The sequence below is a fragment of the Daucus carota genome, chromosome 8, assembly GCF_001625215.2.
Source record: "Daucus carota subsp. sativus chromosome 8, DH1 v3.0, whole genome shotgun sequence".
In the NCBI taxonomy this organism is placed as follows: Eukaryota; Viridiplantae; Streptophyta; class Magnoliopsida; order Apiales; family Apiaceae; genus Daucus; species Daucus carota.
This window is the reverse complement of record NC_030388.2, coordinates 21,990,992-22,008,137: the sequence shown is the minus strand read 5'-3', so window position 1 is coordinate 22,008,137 and position 17,146 is coordinate 21,990,992. Positions and strand designations below refer to the sequence as shown.

The 17,146-nt window shown below is 33.1% G+C and overlaps 2 protein-coding genes across 2 annotated transcripts; one reads left to right on the top strand and one right to left on the bottom strand.

Moving 5' to 3' along the window:
* Nucleotides 1-232: 232 nt before the first annotated feature.
* LOC108196992 (uncharacterized) lies at nt 233-7,068 on the bottom strand. The gene is made up of 5 exons (XM_017364453.2): nt 6,826-7,068; nt 3,034-3,192; nt 1,892-2,152; nt 759-1,418; nt 233-621 (listed from the first exon to the last, which is right to left on the bottom strand). Exons 1-5 carry the CDS (start codon nt 6,904-6,906, stop codon nt 535-537), a joined length of 1,248 nt encoding a protein of 415 aa, XP_017219942.1. The 5' UTR covers nt 6,907-7,068; the 3' UTR covers nt 233-534.
* A 7,376-nt stretch (nt 7,069-14,444) lies between these two features.
* On the top strand, nt 14,445-17,059 carry LOC108197417 (putative RING-H2 finger protein ATL21B). Its single transcript, XM_017365028.2, has 2 exons — nt 14,445-15,207; nt 16,471-17,059. The coding sequence occupies exons 1-2, from the start codon at nt 14,448-14,450 to the stop codon at nt 16,944-16,946; spliced, it is 1,236 nt and encodes a 411-aa protein (XP_017220517.2). The 5' UTR covers nt 14,445-14,447; the 3' UTR covers nt 16,947-17,059.
* The last annotated feature ends 87 nt before the right edge of the window (nt 17,060-17,146 follow it).

Genomic DNA, 17,146 nt, shown 5'->3' with positions numbered 1-17,146 from the left:
ATGAATATCCAACGGTCAGGATTATAACAAAAATTTAATGTGTACAGCGCTTTTTAAGTGCTGTATAAGGATTGACATGTGCAACATTTTTTAACCGTTGTATGGGTACATGTTAAAGTTTTGTTATAATCCTGACTGTATCCAACAGTCAAGGAACTACATGTTCTTCAAACAGTCCCTGGCAATTATATGCCAGGGACCTGCACCCTTAACATATTGATGCCCAAGACCATTCAAGATTTCAAGTCATTTAACTTATTTGCAAACACCTGAATTCGAGTCATAACGGCTTAATGCCTATAGTTACAATAGTCCAAAACATAAATACCAGCAGCAACACAAGTTAAACCCGGAACAGATTCAAGCATTCAGGTTTAATGAACATGCAACAGTTCCTCGAACAAGTCAAGAACCAGCAGCAACACAAGTTAAACCGGGAACAGATTCAAGCGTTCAGGTCTACGGAACATGCAACAGTTCCTCGAACAAGTCAAGAAAAATGAAGAAAACACTAGGTACTAGATGCATCAGAGATCAGTCAGTCCTTCGCTTCTTGCGGAGATTCTCAAAAACCTGGTGGATATCATCAGATGTGACTGCTCTTGATGAATCACGGGACCCCTGCAAGGAAACAAAGAAACCAAAGTCAGAGTGAAATTACATCTATTTGCAATGTAAGGAATTTGAAAAAGGATTAAGACATAGTTGAGGTGCACACATGTGGACAAACAGTTGTAAGTCTGCAATACTAAACTTACCATAAAACTAAGAAGCTCATTTTTCATGTCAGAAATGCCACTCAAGATCTCAATTTTTTCAACATGGCCTAGCCCATTGAGAAAGCTGGCATCACTAGTTTCTTCTTGATGCAACTTCTCTTCCCTCTTCTGCTTGGCCATTTTTTCATATTCCACTATTGAGTCTTCATGGTCGAGCAAGAAGCCAACTCCCTTCTGGGTGTAGAAGGCTGTGCAGTTTCCACAGCGGCAGAGCAAGGCTCTCCAATTCTTAGAGAGAAACATTGGTTTGTTCGTCACAGAAGGAGGTGAAGCAAACAAATCAACTCCAGCGATACACGAAACAGCTGCATTGGTAGCTTTAGTACATTCTTTAAGTAGCAGATTTGTCTCAGAGTATCCTTCCAGAGTTTTAACAGCAATTTCAGCATCAGGCTTAGTCTCAGTACAGCCTGCTTTGACAGAATCGCCAACACAACCACCAGTCTTAAGCTCACCAGAGGATCCACAAGCTGGAAGTGCATTTTCTACAATGCATCCCTCTTCATTTTTGCTTGCAGCAGAATCCTTACATGTTGCCAAAATGATTTGAGGATAAACCGACAAAAAAGAACAAGCTCCAGAACATGCCTGGCAGATAAAATCCTCATAGATGGGCTCCCCTTCTTCGTCTCTGGGAATCTGTTGTAGAGGGGATAGAAATTATTTATTAGCAGTACTGAGAGAGTCAGAGAATCAAAAATGAAAAAATCAGGGAGAATCTGGTACAACTCTTTCTAATTCAACAAGATGAATTTGTTTTGTAATTGTCTTCATCATTTACGTTCCTGGTCAAAATACATGGAGTGGATCAAGGGCACTGGCACACATTACTGCATGCAATTACATGTAGGACTAGAAAAGAGATACTACATTAGTGCGACATGTGTGCATACAATTGATATTTTGCACATACTGTATTAATTAGAACACTCTTATCGACATGTGTGAATAACTTGAGCAGCAATACGTGTCGTTTTTGTTATCAGCACTTAGCACTGGGTCATTTTGTACAGTAAAATGACTTCTCAAAAACAAATCTAACCAAAAATATGACAGTAATATATTAGCATATGCTGTGTAAAGGTCCAAGAAGACGGAATTAGGGCTACAACCTCATCAGGTGACTGAAGACCAAGATGTTCCTCATGGAACCAATCCTCACAGATACAACACTGTATCATCTCAACTTGCTCCTCAAGATCTGGATCAGGGTACAGGCCCTCGCATGTGCAATACCGACCTCTGAAGTTATGGTTGTACAAATTCTCAGCATTTTCAACCTCTTTGTTTGGAGAAATCTTGCAGAAGCCCACTCCAAATTTAGAATTTCCACAATCACACCTAAAGTTTCTCTTGGTCCATAACTCAACAACCTTGTCACATAGCAAACAGCCATGAGTAAAGAAAAGCGGTCACAATAATAGGGTGCATTAAAAATCAAAACTAACATCTATTATTTGCCCTGCATCACCTAAAAATACATATATTCTATTACAAAACATAATAGTACCTTTCCAAAATCATCCTCACTTATAATATCAGACAGCCAAGAACAGCAGCACAATTACCATTACAGAAATTAGACCTAATTACACCTAAACAAAGAGTAACAATATTGTCTATCAACTAATGCCAGCAAACAAAATAACAAGAGATGGCCTACTTGGGCTGGGTTCAGCAGACCCAGGGTGAAGATAATGATTAACCTCATAAAATGGCTGAAAATTCTTATATTTAGAACTAATATCAATATACTTTGCTTCTTTAAAGCTATCCAAAATGGCCCGACTAAACTAAAAGATTGAATTGGAAGAATTTGTTGCATAAATATTTAAAAACCTATAGAAGAATCGTAATATATTACAATTAATTCCTTTAAGGATATATTGAATCAGTAGTATCTAGATTCACCGATGGAAAGTGCAACCACCACCCATCCACAAAAAATCAGAGAGATCAGGTGAGCACTCATAACTAACATAACAATGTATTCGCAACCGCAAGTCCAACACTTACCAACCAATATTTCCATGTAAATATACGTTCTATATTGTATTTGTATAGTAAAAAGAGTTCATGTCCACAACTGACATATGTAATAGCACAAGCCATTATGATAATAGAGTTCTGCTGGTTATAATAGCATTTAGCAACAATTTATAGCAAGTAGAAATATAAAAATTAAGATGATAGTTGTGCATATAAACAGCGTAACAGATAAAACATAAATGAGAAGTCGAGATCAGAAGAATACATCATGGCCGTCATGGCAAGAAAAAGAGCAGGCTGTGCAAACCCCAGCATTCCCATCTGGTGTGCATGTCAAGCATGAGAAAATTGCCTGCCTCTTCATATATCCCTTTGGGTAAGTGCACTCCTCGCCATCATCACCCCCCAAAACCATATCCGCTTCCTTCAAAACCATGTTACTTGTCAATATAAGAGTCCAATACCATTAAGAACTTAAAACAAACCACAGACAAATCAGCAGGTAAAACATAATGAACATTTCTCGTCAATAAGAGATCTTCATCTCTCTTATGCCCATAAGAATTTTTTTATGGCTCCGGGGTTTTAGCTAATGGAATAATGGTCTCATGCCTATTTCGACAGAAATCTAGGCAATGACATCGAATATTTCCAGTGCAGAACTAACCGATGTAGTTATGAACACATTACGAAACTTTGACCGTTCTTTTCCTATTACTAAAAAAACTTCTTCATTAAGCGTAAATGTAAATGTATATGTGTATGTATCAGAACACCCGGCTGGTTTATTTATTTAGTATCAAAGGTTGGTACTCCCTCCGTCCCTGATTAGATGTCTAGTTTATTTTTGGATGGTCAAAATGATCTAAGTTTGACTGAAATCTACATATCTACATATATTATATAAAAGAAGATTTTAAGATTAGCTATATGATTGAAAATTACATCCAATCTATTTTAATATGTAATTTTCAGTTTTTTTAAATAATAAAGGGATAGGTTTTAATCTTCAGTTATTATTTTGTAATTTTGACTACTGAAAAAATCAAACAGGAAACTAATTAGGGACGGAGGAAGTAATATGTTACTATATTTGAGATTTTGTACTTTTTTGTGTCCCCTAATTTTGTTACAGTTAATCGTAATACCCACAAGACGGGATTATTTAGGTATCAAGATCAAATATCCAAACTCACTATTATGCATAAGCCCGGTATCATTAAAAGCGTGGATATGCGCATGCATATGCAAGATGCGATGAGCATGATACATCTTCAATGATGCACCCACTTTAATGCGCCTCGAGCGCTTACCGCTTTAATGCGCCTCGAGCGCTTACCGCTTTAATGCGCCTCGAGCGCTTACGCACAATCCAAAATAAGCATGATTATTTAAAGATGAATTTTTTAAAGCAAATAGGTCAAAAAAAACCTACAGACCTCGTAGCAACCGACACTAATAGATACATACAAACCATATATACATACAAGAATGAAAGATATTGAATGCGAGACAAAGATTAAACTAATTTTCTTATAATTCTTGCATATGGATACACACACATATACGATAAACACTTGTATGTATTGATATATTTATACATACAATTCTTGTATAGTTGCATATACACATATGACTAGAAGATGATGAATATGACTAGGTTGAGGATCCGAATCATAATAATGGAGATGATGATTTCGTGAATATCGATAGAATATTGATAAGGAGGATAATTTGACTTCAAATTGTTCTACTTTGGATCTATATGATGATCAGTTTGGTTTCTTTATCAATTAAATATCTTCTTATCTAGAAATTAACAATATTCTACATTATATAGCATTCACATATGTATATTTCTTTGTCTTCGATGAATCCGTGCATTTCGCAATGCACATCGCGCTCATGCTCCAGGGGCCTTTGAACTTATGTAATATTCACAGTTTATATTTGCCTGCTGTGACACACACACACACACACACACATATATTGTGTAGATTTTCTTTTTTTAGGAAAGTATTTTATTTTGCAAGGTTTTTGTCAATATTTTCTCTATGGTATTTAATCAGTTTTGGAATTAGTATGATTTCCAAAAAGTGTCCTAGTTAAAACCTAATATGTATCTTACGTAAATTGATTAACACTGTTAATATGAGATAATGCCCTTCTTTGGTTATGCAACTAAGTTAGATTATATACCTAAACACTTATATACATATTGCGGCAGCTTGTAAACTTTTGAAGCGCAAACAAACATATGTTTCTTTACTCCTCTGTTATACTCTCTATTTGCATGTTCTTTATGTTTACTTTTTGAAACTGATATGAAAGTGAATGTCATACATGCTTAATCATGTAGTTAAAATGGTTTTACTTTTGTAACAAAAAAAACTTCATCAAATTTGTATCATCTTAAAGTTTCTTTTTATTCTTTTTAAGCATATGACCTTAATTATTGTATGTGTGAATATCATTCTGCATTAGTAATATGCACGTGTATATTAAGAATGTGTTAAATGATGAAAGTTTGGTTTGGCAAGAGTTTATTCAAATATATATTACTATGTATTTTGATTTGGAAATAAATAGATTATCTAACTACAATCTTACTTCTATTATCTAGTTGATTATTATGTATATCAATGTTAAAACTTATATGTTTTATCTAACCAATATTTTTTTATAAGAATATATATATATATTTGTTTTTTTTAAAAGAAAAAATTTGTAACTCTTAAATTTATTAAACAATCACGTACATAGCTTATTTTAGTTGTCGACTCATGTTTTTATTTAGATAACATGCTTCTCAAGTTCATCCTGGCCAAATTATATTATATATTATACTTATATGCATGTATGCCCAGTATGGGAACTATTATATATTAGTTACAAATCTTACTTGGTACAACTGTGAGTCATAATACATAATTGAAAATATTGTATTTTTTTTAAACGACTAGTCGTTAATTAAATCTTTATTATTGTAGGCTTGTAGTCAAATATCCGTGTAGAATTCAGTGTTGACGAGTAAACATGTGATTGTTTTTGTAAAGATAAGTTTACATTTTGCACTTTCCAATTTATTTATCAATGTTCTGTATATTTTGTTATGAAAATTTGTACCAAGTAAATATTATTTTATATATAAGAAATGACCAACTAACTTTGACTTGTGAACCCGTTAGTAATTGGGTATAGTTTCGAAACTAGATTATGATACTTTACTAAGGCGGGCTTGACTTAACTGACTATAACTTAGTAAAGGGAGCATTAATGACCCCTACGAACTTATCACTGGGTATTTGTGACCTTAATGTACTGTAGAATTTATTTATAATTAAATTATAAAATTATGACTTACAATTTTGAAATTATGAATGAAAACAAGTTTTAATAATTCATATGATCCGCTAGTTAGTTCGAAAAAGTTTTATTTTTAATTCAGATTTTGGATTTTTGGGAGTTCATTTTATGATATTATGTGATTTTACTTTGAAAAATTATGAAATTTTAGTTTTATTTGGAATAATTGACCTAATTAATAGCTTGACTTGTCGGCTGTTACAACTTATGTGCGCATATCACATTGTAATAACACTTCATAAGCCTCCAGATGAACAGATTGTGAGAAAAGTCGATCCTATGCATATATTAGCTATAACATGAATACCTCGAAAAGAGCATAACAAAATTGAAGGACATAACATATATTGTGATGACAAAACAACACTTCATCACATTCCATTCATACGGAGGCTTATGCATATGTATAACTATCGGTGGACTGTGGGCAGTGCTTCCGACCCAAGTACTACAGAACCTCCATAAACGTTACACAGCAATAGATTAGTATTTTTTTTTCTCGGTCCGAACATAACAGAGACAGTGTAATTTTAATCTCCATACGCGAATAATCTCGATAAACAAATAAAATTACATATTAGGGGCACATGAAAACACAAAATCTGAACAGAAGTAACAAAATCAAAGCATCAAATAGCAAATAACTAACAGTGCTCGTTTAAACACAAATGCATATACAAATAAAATTTACCATTTCTTGCTCTTCGAGGCCCTCGAGAAACTGATCAATTGTGTAAGTCGGCTCAGCTTCCTCATCGAACGAGTCCGTCATTTTTGGGGACGAATTGAAAAGAAAAAAAAAAGTAAAAAAAATGGTTGTGAAGCTCAGAGTTTTGAGTGAATTTCAGACGATCGGATACATTTTAGAAGCCCTAAATTGAATAAGGAGGGTGGGTCGGGTTTGAAGAAAAGAATATAGGGCTTTTATTTGGGTGCTGACACGCGTAGGAGGGGTCTGTTTTTAAGGCGAGATGGGCTTGGCCCGGAGATAATGTATAGTAGTCCCTCTCTGCCGTTGAATTGTATACATTTTTTTTTTTGGGACGTTGTATACATACAAAATACAATAAGCTTTTATAATATAAAAACTTAACTGCACCCACTACTTTCTTCTACTACATCTCCGTGCCACTCCTCATATGTATACTACTCAACGGCACGGAGAGAGTAATCGTATAAAAATCAGAACCGAATGTATCACAGGTTCACAGGATCATATTCGCGTGACTTTTTTGAGAATGGACAGGTGTTTTCGTCCGCTGAAGTAGTTTATAAGCTCAAATGTTCGAATAAATAATTAATTTGTGGTATATTAGGCATAAAATCTAATAATATAATATTATTGTATATATTAGAATGATGAGTTAAGTTCCATGTAGTCCACATATTTACTGTAGTACCGTATACCACGTATGTTCTGCAGCTATAGAATGCCATAAAAATATTGCAAAATATATGAAACTTGTTATTTTGTGAAATACATTCTATAAATATCATTATTTCATGAAAAATATTGAAAATCATTTATGTTCGACAAGTAGAACACATATGTTCTGTAATATGTAAATATGTTCTGCAAACTTAACATGTTTTGCAGAATAATGTGTTTTTCACTATTTAACCTGTAGGATGTTTAGGATTGTCAAAATTTTTAACAAAATAATGATGTTTATAGAACATGATTTGCAAAATAACACATTTTGCAATGTTTTTATGTCATTTTATAGTTGCAGAACATACGTGGTCTACGGTACTACAGTAAATATGTGGACTAAATGGAACTTTGTTCTTAGAATGATATATATCTTACAAAGTCAGATTTTTAAAATCAAAATAAACCAACAAAAAATATTACAAGTGCTACTTTCTCATATCTTAGTTAATATAAAAAAATACACAAACAACATGGATAATCTAATTTTTATTCATAAAATTAGTAACCAAACAAAATAAGCTTAACTAAAAGATTCACTGGAACACCTCTTGATACGATTAAAACAAGTTGAATATTTTCAAACTATGACGTGATCATGTTGAGTTCATATTTGATGCAATGATCAAATTTATCTCAGATTCGAATATAGTAAAATTTTTAAAACTCGTGCTCGATTCCTATTAAATGTGTAAGTTTGATTTTAACTCAGCCGGTTTATAAAATATAATATACTTGAATAATTCGAATCGAACTTGAATATAATATGGAAAGTTCTCTTTCTAACTCTTTCACAATATGCAACATTTATCAGCAAACTAATCATACCAACCGGACGTACTCATCATACTTATCGCAATTCTAAAATTATCATTTGAAATAAATATTATGCTGGAAATTACTATGCCGAAAAGGTTGTTGTCTGCCAGTGGGCGGACAGGTTGCCAATCTCATGACTGATCTTAACTAAGTGAAATTCTAATACAAAATTGACTGAAATAAGACGATGTCCTGACATAGATATGAAAAGAGAATCCTCTCACAAGATGTTTTTCTCCGCATGCCATCATAGATATTCGAGGCAAATTTTCCTAATATGTTTGTGTGTTTTTGTCAAATCAACCATGTCTATATTTATATTTGAAAAAGTGAAAAGGAAACTGGAAATGAAAACCTACACCGGCATATTAAAGTCTGTTTGTTTACATATCCCATGATATACGGGATTTGTAAACAAGCGGAATCTAATTTGTCGGTCTAGTTTTTGCTTACAAAACCCATAATACATGGAGATGAGTAATTTGTGTCATGAATTGATTTTTTATATGAACAAACAAGTACATCTATACAGATCAATCTTCCGGTTAATTGTGTAACATATTAAGGGTCTACAATCTCGTAAAAACCTCTTCCACATAGATGCAAAAAATTAAAATGGTTGGCAAAAACAATTGTCTTCACATGCTTTCAGTTTCAACATAAAAACAAAAAGACCTAAATTATGGATTAGTTTCACAAATGATCTTATATGCAGGTTAGTGACTGCATGACTTATCATGACTCCAAAAATCTTGTCAAACACATCTTTTTTCGTCATACACAATGAAGCTGATTTCATGTATATACCATACCTATGAAATAGTAACTCATTTAGAGTATTTCCTGGGATGTTTGGATTTGCTCTACTATCATCTATTAAATTTTCCCATTTCACGTCACATGACAAATAGGATCATAGATTTTCAAACCCCGACATGTATACTTCTCTTCTATTTTTTTGATGGCCCAAGTGACACCATCAAATAGCCTGATGGTATGTAGCCTTCAAATACATATCTTTGTAGAACAAGTGCATTTATATCTAATGTTATTAGCATGTATCACTGTGATTACAAAACCCTCTTGCATGCATTAGTTTTTTAGAACACTTTAATATGATTTTTTCCATAAAAATCATCCAAGGTCTTATTTCAATCTTATCAAAAGCTTTGTTATCATAGATCTCTCCATTCTTATACAATCATTGATGGTATGCGTCATCATTTTCGTCGATTAAATCATGCCACTTCTCAAGTTTCTTTTTAGGAGTCTAAAAAACCATCATTATGACCGCACTCTCCTCAACAGTGTCCTCATTCTCCTCATTTTCTGCAGATCCAATATTTCACCTCTCTCGTTACCTCCACTCTCTTCATACACCCCACCCCCAATTCTCAGTCATATCTACTGTACTCCTAACATCAAATCTCCTCCTAAAGTTCAATACTAATTTTCATGGTTTAGTAGATTTTTAGTAATCCGAACACACATAAAGATTAACTATTTATCATAATATCTCTCATACATCTGTAAAAAGTTTTTATCAGTCATATGAGTTTTTTTGATCCATATTATACATATAATTAAATGTTGGGTGGGTATAATCAAGTTTATAGCCGAATTTCTTAGTTACATGTGCGTAATCAATCATAATATCCAATAAATTACTTTCATTTATATCAACATTCAAACTAACCTCATTATCCCTCCAAATAAATTTGAGCATCTTATTATCACACATTCTCCATATACAAATAAAAAACATACACATGCTTACAAGAACATATACATATATAGATATATGTAGACATGAAATAAAATGCATGCATCTCAAATTTGAAAAAACAGTACAAATACACAAAATTTCAAGACATATACAAAAGATTAGCACATATTTGTAAGTTATAATTGAGATCAGTACGAAAATATAAATCAATAATACAATGATCGGATCTTGTGATTAAAACTTGAAATCTTCTTTCCCTATTCTTTCTTTAAACCGGCTAAAATTCTTTGAAGTGAAAAAACTAATTCTTGTTCTTTTAGTAAACAGTTTTAAAAATATTTAAAACAGGCTTATGCATTATTGTTATATTTAAATTGTATATTTAATTATTTTTACTGGATAATACGCGTTTTTAAGTAATTTTAATCAGAATTTTAATTTCAAAAATACTTAATTGTTTAATTAATCATAAATACGGTGATGACATGTGTAAATCCAAAAACAAGTTGTGCTATCATTGAGAAAAATTGAAAACCTGAATAATATCACTCATAATTTTTTTAATTTAATTATAAAAGGTGGATATTACTAAATATAACTGTTATTATCACTAATTTATGGATTTATAATAACACTAACAAAATTAATATTTTCAATGGTTTAAAATGTAATCGACTTTGCCGAAGCGCAAAACTGAAACTTAATCCATAAAATTAAACAAATTCGATTTTGATATTAAAAATATCACAGTTGAGTTATGTAAATTCATGTCATAATCAATTTGTAAATATATAAATCTATAAATTTATACTAGGTTATATACTATTCTGAGAATAGTTTGAATTTGATACCAGATCAAAAGAATAGACCATGATCAAATTTGATTTTGGCTGATTTTCGTATCAATTATTTTATTAACATGTTTGAATAGTTTGCCTTGCACTAGTCTCCATGTTCTGTACTATGAATGTATGATATGTCATGGATACGCGAGTGATCGCCGAAATCAGTAATTTGGGTTGACTATTTGAGATTATTATAAAATACTCCCTCCGTCCCATCCATTTTTTTACACTTTTTTTTTCTCACCGAATTCTTTACATTTCAAAACTTATTAAAAATAGTCAATGGGTCCCACTACTTCTTCACTTTTCTTTCCTTTTCACACTACTTTTACTCCACTATCTTCTTTTTATATATTAAAAATCGACGGGTCACACCACTTCACCCACTTTTCTTTCTCTTTTCCACTACTTTATACATATTTCTTAACCTCCGTGCCCAACCCATTCGATAAGAAATGGGAGGGACGAAGGGAGTATAAGTTTATAAATTTTTTAAATAAAAAATTTTAAATAAAAATTTAAACATGAAATTTTTTTTCGTGAAAGAAATATTTTGAAAAAATATTATAAAACTACTTCTATTTTATAAGAGTCTTGACATATGTATAAAAAAATAACGCAAAAGATCCGTTCGAACTGAGGAGTGATTCAGTGAAATAATAGTGAGAAGATGGCGACTTTGAATATGAGTTTCTTGTCGGCCCAAATCATGAGCATGTATTTTAATCAGAGGGTGGCTGAGTAATGTTCTAGGCTTCTAGCACCAGTCTGCCATCCCTCTCTTTCATACGCATAGCTGGTGTGTGGTGACAATGCACGGATAAAGACTAGTTGTGCATACCCACCAATTAATGTACAAAATCTAAGGTAATCGTCTCATGTGATTAAAAATAAAAATTTAATAATTGATCACAAGGTGGTATAATAAAAAAATGTTAAGAAATTTTGTATAAAATCAAGATTTTTACTGTTGCAAACAATAACAGGATTTTTACTGAAAAATTATTTGAAATATATAGGTGGGGTTTGTTTCCGGCTTAAAAGCCGGGCTTCTGTTTTATAAGTTAGAAGCACTTATTACTGTTTGTGTAAAAAATCAAGAAGCGCTTATAAAAAGTTAGGAATGCTAGTTTTTGTTTCAGGACTTCTGCTTATTTCCCAAACACTTTAATCACTTATAAGTCTTAACTTCTTCTGACTTCTACTCCATTTTTTTATTTTAAGCAAGAATCACTTATTTTAAACTCACCCAAACGGCTCCATAAAATCAAGTTTTACCAACAGCATTTTATATCTCAAAAGATACCTTTAGGGAAAAACAAGTTCCCATATTTTAAAGAAAAAAAAATTGTGTGTTTCAGTTTTTACGGAAAATTGTCATAAATTTCATCAAACGTCACCGAAAATATATTTTTATATTATAACTCAAAATATACGAATACTAACCAAGTTATTTAATTTACAATAACGTTTTACTATTTTTTTAACACATCGTGTAGACCCTGATTTATTAGGTGTGCATATATTATTTGAGTCAAGTCCTTGTCTTTTCATAAATTATCTAGATAATACTTACTTTAAGATTATAATGTGTTCGACGTAGGATTATTTGTAAAAATACAAATTTTATACAAATTATTTACAAAATATTGTCAAGTTGAAATTTTATTAAAATTATCATTTTTCGACAAACTATTTATAAAAATACGACTTACAACTTCTGCAACCTCATTTGCAACGTCACTTTGCAACTATTACAAATAAAATTACATAAATGGCAAATAAAATGTCTCATTTGCAACAGTTGTAAAATGATGTTGCAAACGAGATTACCTAAATTGTTGTATGAGTTACAAATGAAATTTCTCATTTAAAACTGTTGCAATATGTTGTTGTGAATGAAATCACAGAATTTGTAAATCTTTTTTTGTTAATAATTTATAAAAGAAATAATATTTTTCAAAATATTGAAAGTTGGGAATAACATATTTATAAAAAATTTCAAAAATTTAGACAGGTATGAAAAAACCCTTAATTATATCGTAGGTTTTTTCAGCCTAACAAAAACTCACCGGAAGGAAAAAGTGTTGATATGTTTTTTAAGCCCCATTCACCAAATCGAACTCCTAATATTAAATAAAACAATCCGATCACAAATTGATACCGTAACACGAATAAAAGGACTCCAATTAACTCATGAAAACAACTTATCTATCCATAAAATCTTGACCTGGCCTGTCAAAGAAAACTATATTTACTTAAACAAAAAAAATCACCATTACATATTTACATCTCACAAAACGGAAATTACTCTCAGACCAAATACGAATCCCATAACTTTTGCAACATAACATGACAAAGTTGACTTCAAGTGACACCGGTCATTCCACATAATTCATTATCGGGTTTGAGTTTGAACAAAAAAAAATATATTATTGATGAGTGAAATATTATTAATGATGATTTGAACTAGGCTCGACTCAACTTGTCAAAACATAATATATATAAAATTTTAAATTTTATTTAGTGTAAGAAATATAGATAGAATTATAGATAATGAAATGTAATTTTCAGTTTGATTAGGTGTGGTTGTTTTTTTTCTTTAATGTAGGAATCCGCAGCCGCTACCATTTGAGTGCGCTTTGGATAAACCCACGAGCTTATGGAACTGGAGTTCTGGTCAATAGCTTAAAGGATAGCTCCACCGGGACATGATGAAGCGGCTACTTATATTTGTATATATATATTATCTTCAAAATATTGTTTAATTTCGGCAAAAAAAAAAATATTGTTTAATTATTTTTTTACGAGAACAGACGATTATAATTTACTATTTGTTCGATTCAATCATTGATGTAAATGCTGTACGATCCTGAACTACTAAATTACTAAATTAACACCTTTGTTTAGGGAAAAAAAAACCTTTTACACTCGATTGGTTTATCCCATACATAGATAGATAGTTACATACTTACAAAACGGAAAATACTCCCAGACCAAATTCGAATCCCATAAATTTTGCAACATAACATCAGAAAGTTTGACTTTAAGTAAATAAATTTCCTTCATTAGAGCATCTCCAACCATACAAAGCCCTTGGCTAAAAAATGAGTTGGCATTCCAAAATTAAAAAATATAGCCAACGTCCTGAAAAAATAGCACTCCAACCGCACTAATCTGTTGTCTATAATTTTAGCCAACCTCCTATGGATGGCTATATTTGTCGAACCTCTACAGGTCTGTAAGAAATCTGTAGGAAGATTACACATCATTTATTACCATATTAAACTGATATATTCTATTTTAACAATTTAAAATATTAATAACATACTATTTTTAAATTATAGCCAACCAATATAGCCAATACCATTGAAGCAAAATGTCTTACAGGTTCAGCAAATTTTACATAATGTCTTACAGGTCCAATTCAGCCAACGAATATAGCCAACACCGTTGGAGATGCTCTTAGGCACTTGTTAATTCACATACAGATGTACACTTATTTAAATACACACATGTCCACCAGAATACCTACCACTCATGACCACCAAGCTACACAACCTTTAATCTCACTTTTACACCAAATAATGGAGATTCTCACCTCATTATCATCAACCCTTCTCATCATCTTGTTCATCACACACACTCACACACTCGTATTGTGTGTCGAGACTTGTGAACCGGCCACATGCAGCCCGGCCGGTCCAGATATCCGGTTCCCTTTCCGGCTCACTGGCAGACAACCTAGGCACTGTGGTTACCCAGGTTTTGATCTGTCGTGTAATAACAAAAGTCAGCTTTTATTACATCTGCCGTTTGCAGGCGATTTTGTCGTGACTGATATAAACTACGCGGCGCATGTTATTTATTTTAAACCGGAGTTTTGCCCACCGAATGCTATACAAGATTTGAGCACGTTGCTGCCACCTTTTGTGGGCGGTTTTTTGAGGGAGCATACTTTTTTTAACTGCTCGTCGAACCGGTTTTTTCCGGTGGCTGAACCGTTCGAGACGTTGGAGTGTTTTAGGGGGGTGAATTCTACGGTGGTTGTGGTGGAGAGTAGGCTGTTTGAGGGGGCGAGTGATCGGAGATTGCCGGAATCTTGCCGGAATGATAGTGCCACGGTGGCGATCCCGGTCGGGTTTAGGTGGGACCTGCCGGCTTGTGGGAAGTGTGAATTTGAGAACCGGACTTGTGGGTTCAAGAATGAGGAGACTTTGGAACTTGGTTGCGCTGGTGATTCAAAAAGAGGTAACTGTTAAAATTTTATTTTTTGTTTTAGTTTTCTCTGTTATAAAGGTCTTGAAAATTTGAGGGTGTCAAATTATTGAGATGTCGCGAGCAAGGGGGGATCTAGAATGGTATAAAACCGCTTCCTCAAAACGCTTATATATTTATAAATAATTTTGGCCACTTTTATAGTTTTTGTAAAATTTAGAAGAAAAATGTTGAATATTTTGTTATAGAGGGTTACTTGTCCCTGTGCTCCTTAGTAGATCCCCGGTTACCAAACTAATTCGTTTATTATGATGTTGATTGGTGAACAATATATTTGCTGTTGTGTTGTGATTTGTTTGTCCATATGATTATTTTGAAATGAATGTTTTTGAATGTACATATATCATATCCATGGTGGACCTAATTAGGAGTGGGGGCTCAGTCTCTCTAAACCTTCTACAATTACTAAACTCTGTTATGTCATGTTACCAGAAATTATACTCGGGGTTTATAATTCTGTGTCGATCAAATACAAATTTGTGCTCTGTACTTCTAGTTTGCGTAGTAGGAAAGAATTTTATGCCTGAGTTTGATGTTCGATGCTTGCTTAAGCAATATACTTCCTTCTGGTATTGTTCCACCAATCCCCACTAGATTCGAAGTTTTGGGCTGGTTGGCTGGCTTGGTTTGATTTAGTTTTGCTGTTGAATAATGGGTTACAAGTTTAAAGTGTGTGTGAACTTTTAAAAACAGTGAACCGACAGAATGTAGCAATGCACCAGTACATTTGAGGTGGCTGATGATTAATAAACAGTAATCACAGGTAGAAAGATCGTTAATTAGGAACTACATATTATAAGATAGATTAGATATAACTCATACAAGTGGCAGCCAGATAAATGGAGGTGGTGGGCAAGCTCCTCCAAGCATAAGTATCACTGAAACCACATGCTATTGCTTAATTGTTACTGAAAGTTAAAATTTGCACATATGGTTATAGAAAACACAAGTTGTCATATAATACTACACACACATTAAAGCCTTTCTTGGAGCTTGTTATACAGAGAGTATGCATGATCAAGTATGATTAATGGTCGATAGAATAATCTTAAACTTTTAACCGTAGTTACTATATGAATTTGTTGTAATTTGACCCATTAAATCTCCCATTCGATTCATTGACCATTTAAATTTACCAGCACAATCTAAGTTCAAACTGGACAATGTTGGTTCTACCACTCAGGATGTTATGAGCTATGACATGAATTTATAATTTGTCTGGATGTCCTTTATCAGGTCATTCAACGGCTGTCAAGTATGGGATTGTATTCGGAATCGGATTGCCTGGATTTTTGATACTTGCATTTCTAACATACTATGCAAGGAAGAAGATCTATCATCGTACTCACATCGAACGACACTATGCACCAAGTCTTCCAACAACAACGATAGCACCACAGCCTCCCGCCTTTGTAACTGGCCTCGACAAGCTTACCATCGACTCTTATCCAATGACGGTGTTGGGGGCCAGCAAAAGACTGCCGAAGCCTAGTGATTCAACTTGTGCAATTTGTCTATCTGAATACCAGCCTAAGGACACAATAAGGACTGTCCCAGCATGTAATCACTATTTTCATTCTACTTGTATAGATGAGTGGCTTAAGCTCAATGCCACATGTCCAGTGTGTCGTAACTCGCCAGAGGGATCATTTGGTAGGGCCGCAACCTCTACTTCCTCATCTTCTTCCTCAAGTTCGCATTTTTCCAGTTAGGCAATAATCTGTGCCTCATTTTTGTGAGGAATCTTTGATATGTGTACATTGCGCGGTGTATATAGACAATGATGGTGAATTGGTGATAATTAATGGAAATGTTAGTTTGCTAAGCTCAGTATTTAGAAAAATAAGATGCATGGTGTATGCTTACCATTCACCGGAGTTCTTATTCAAGCTAAGTATGATATGCAATGTAT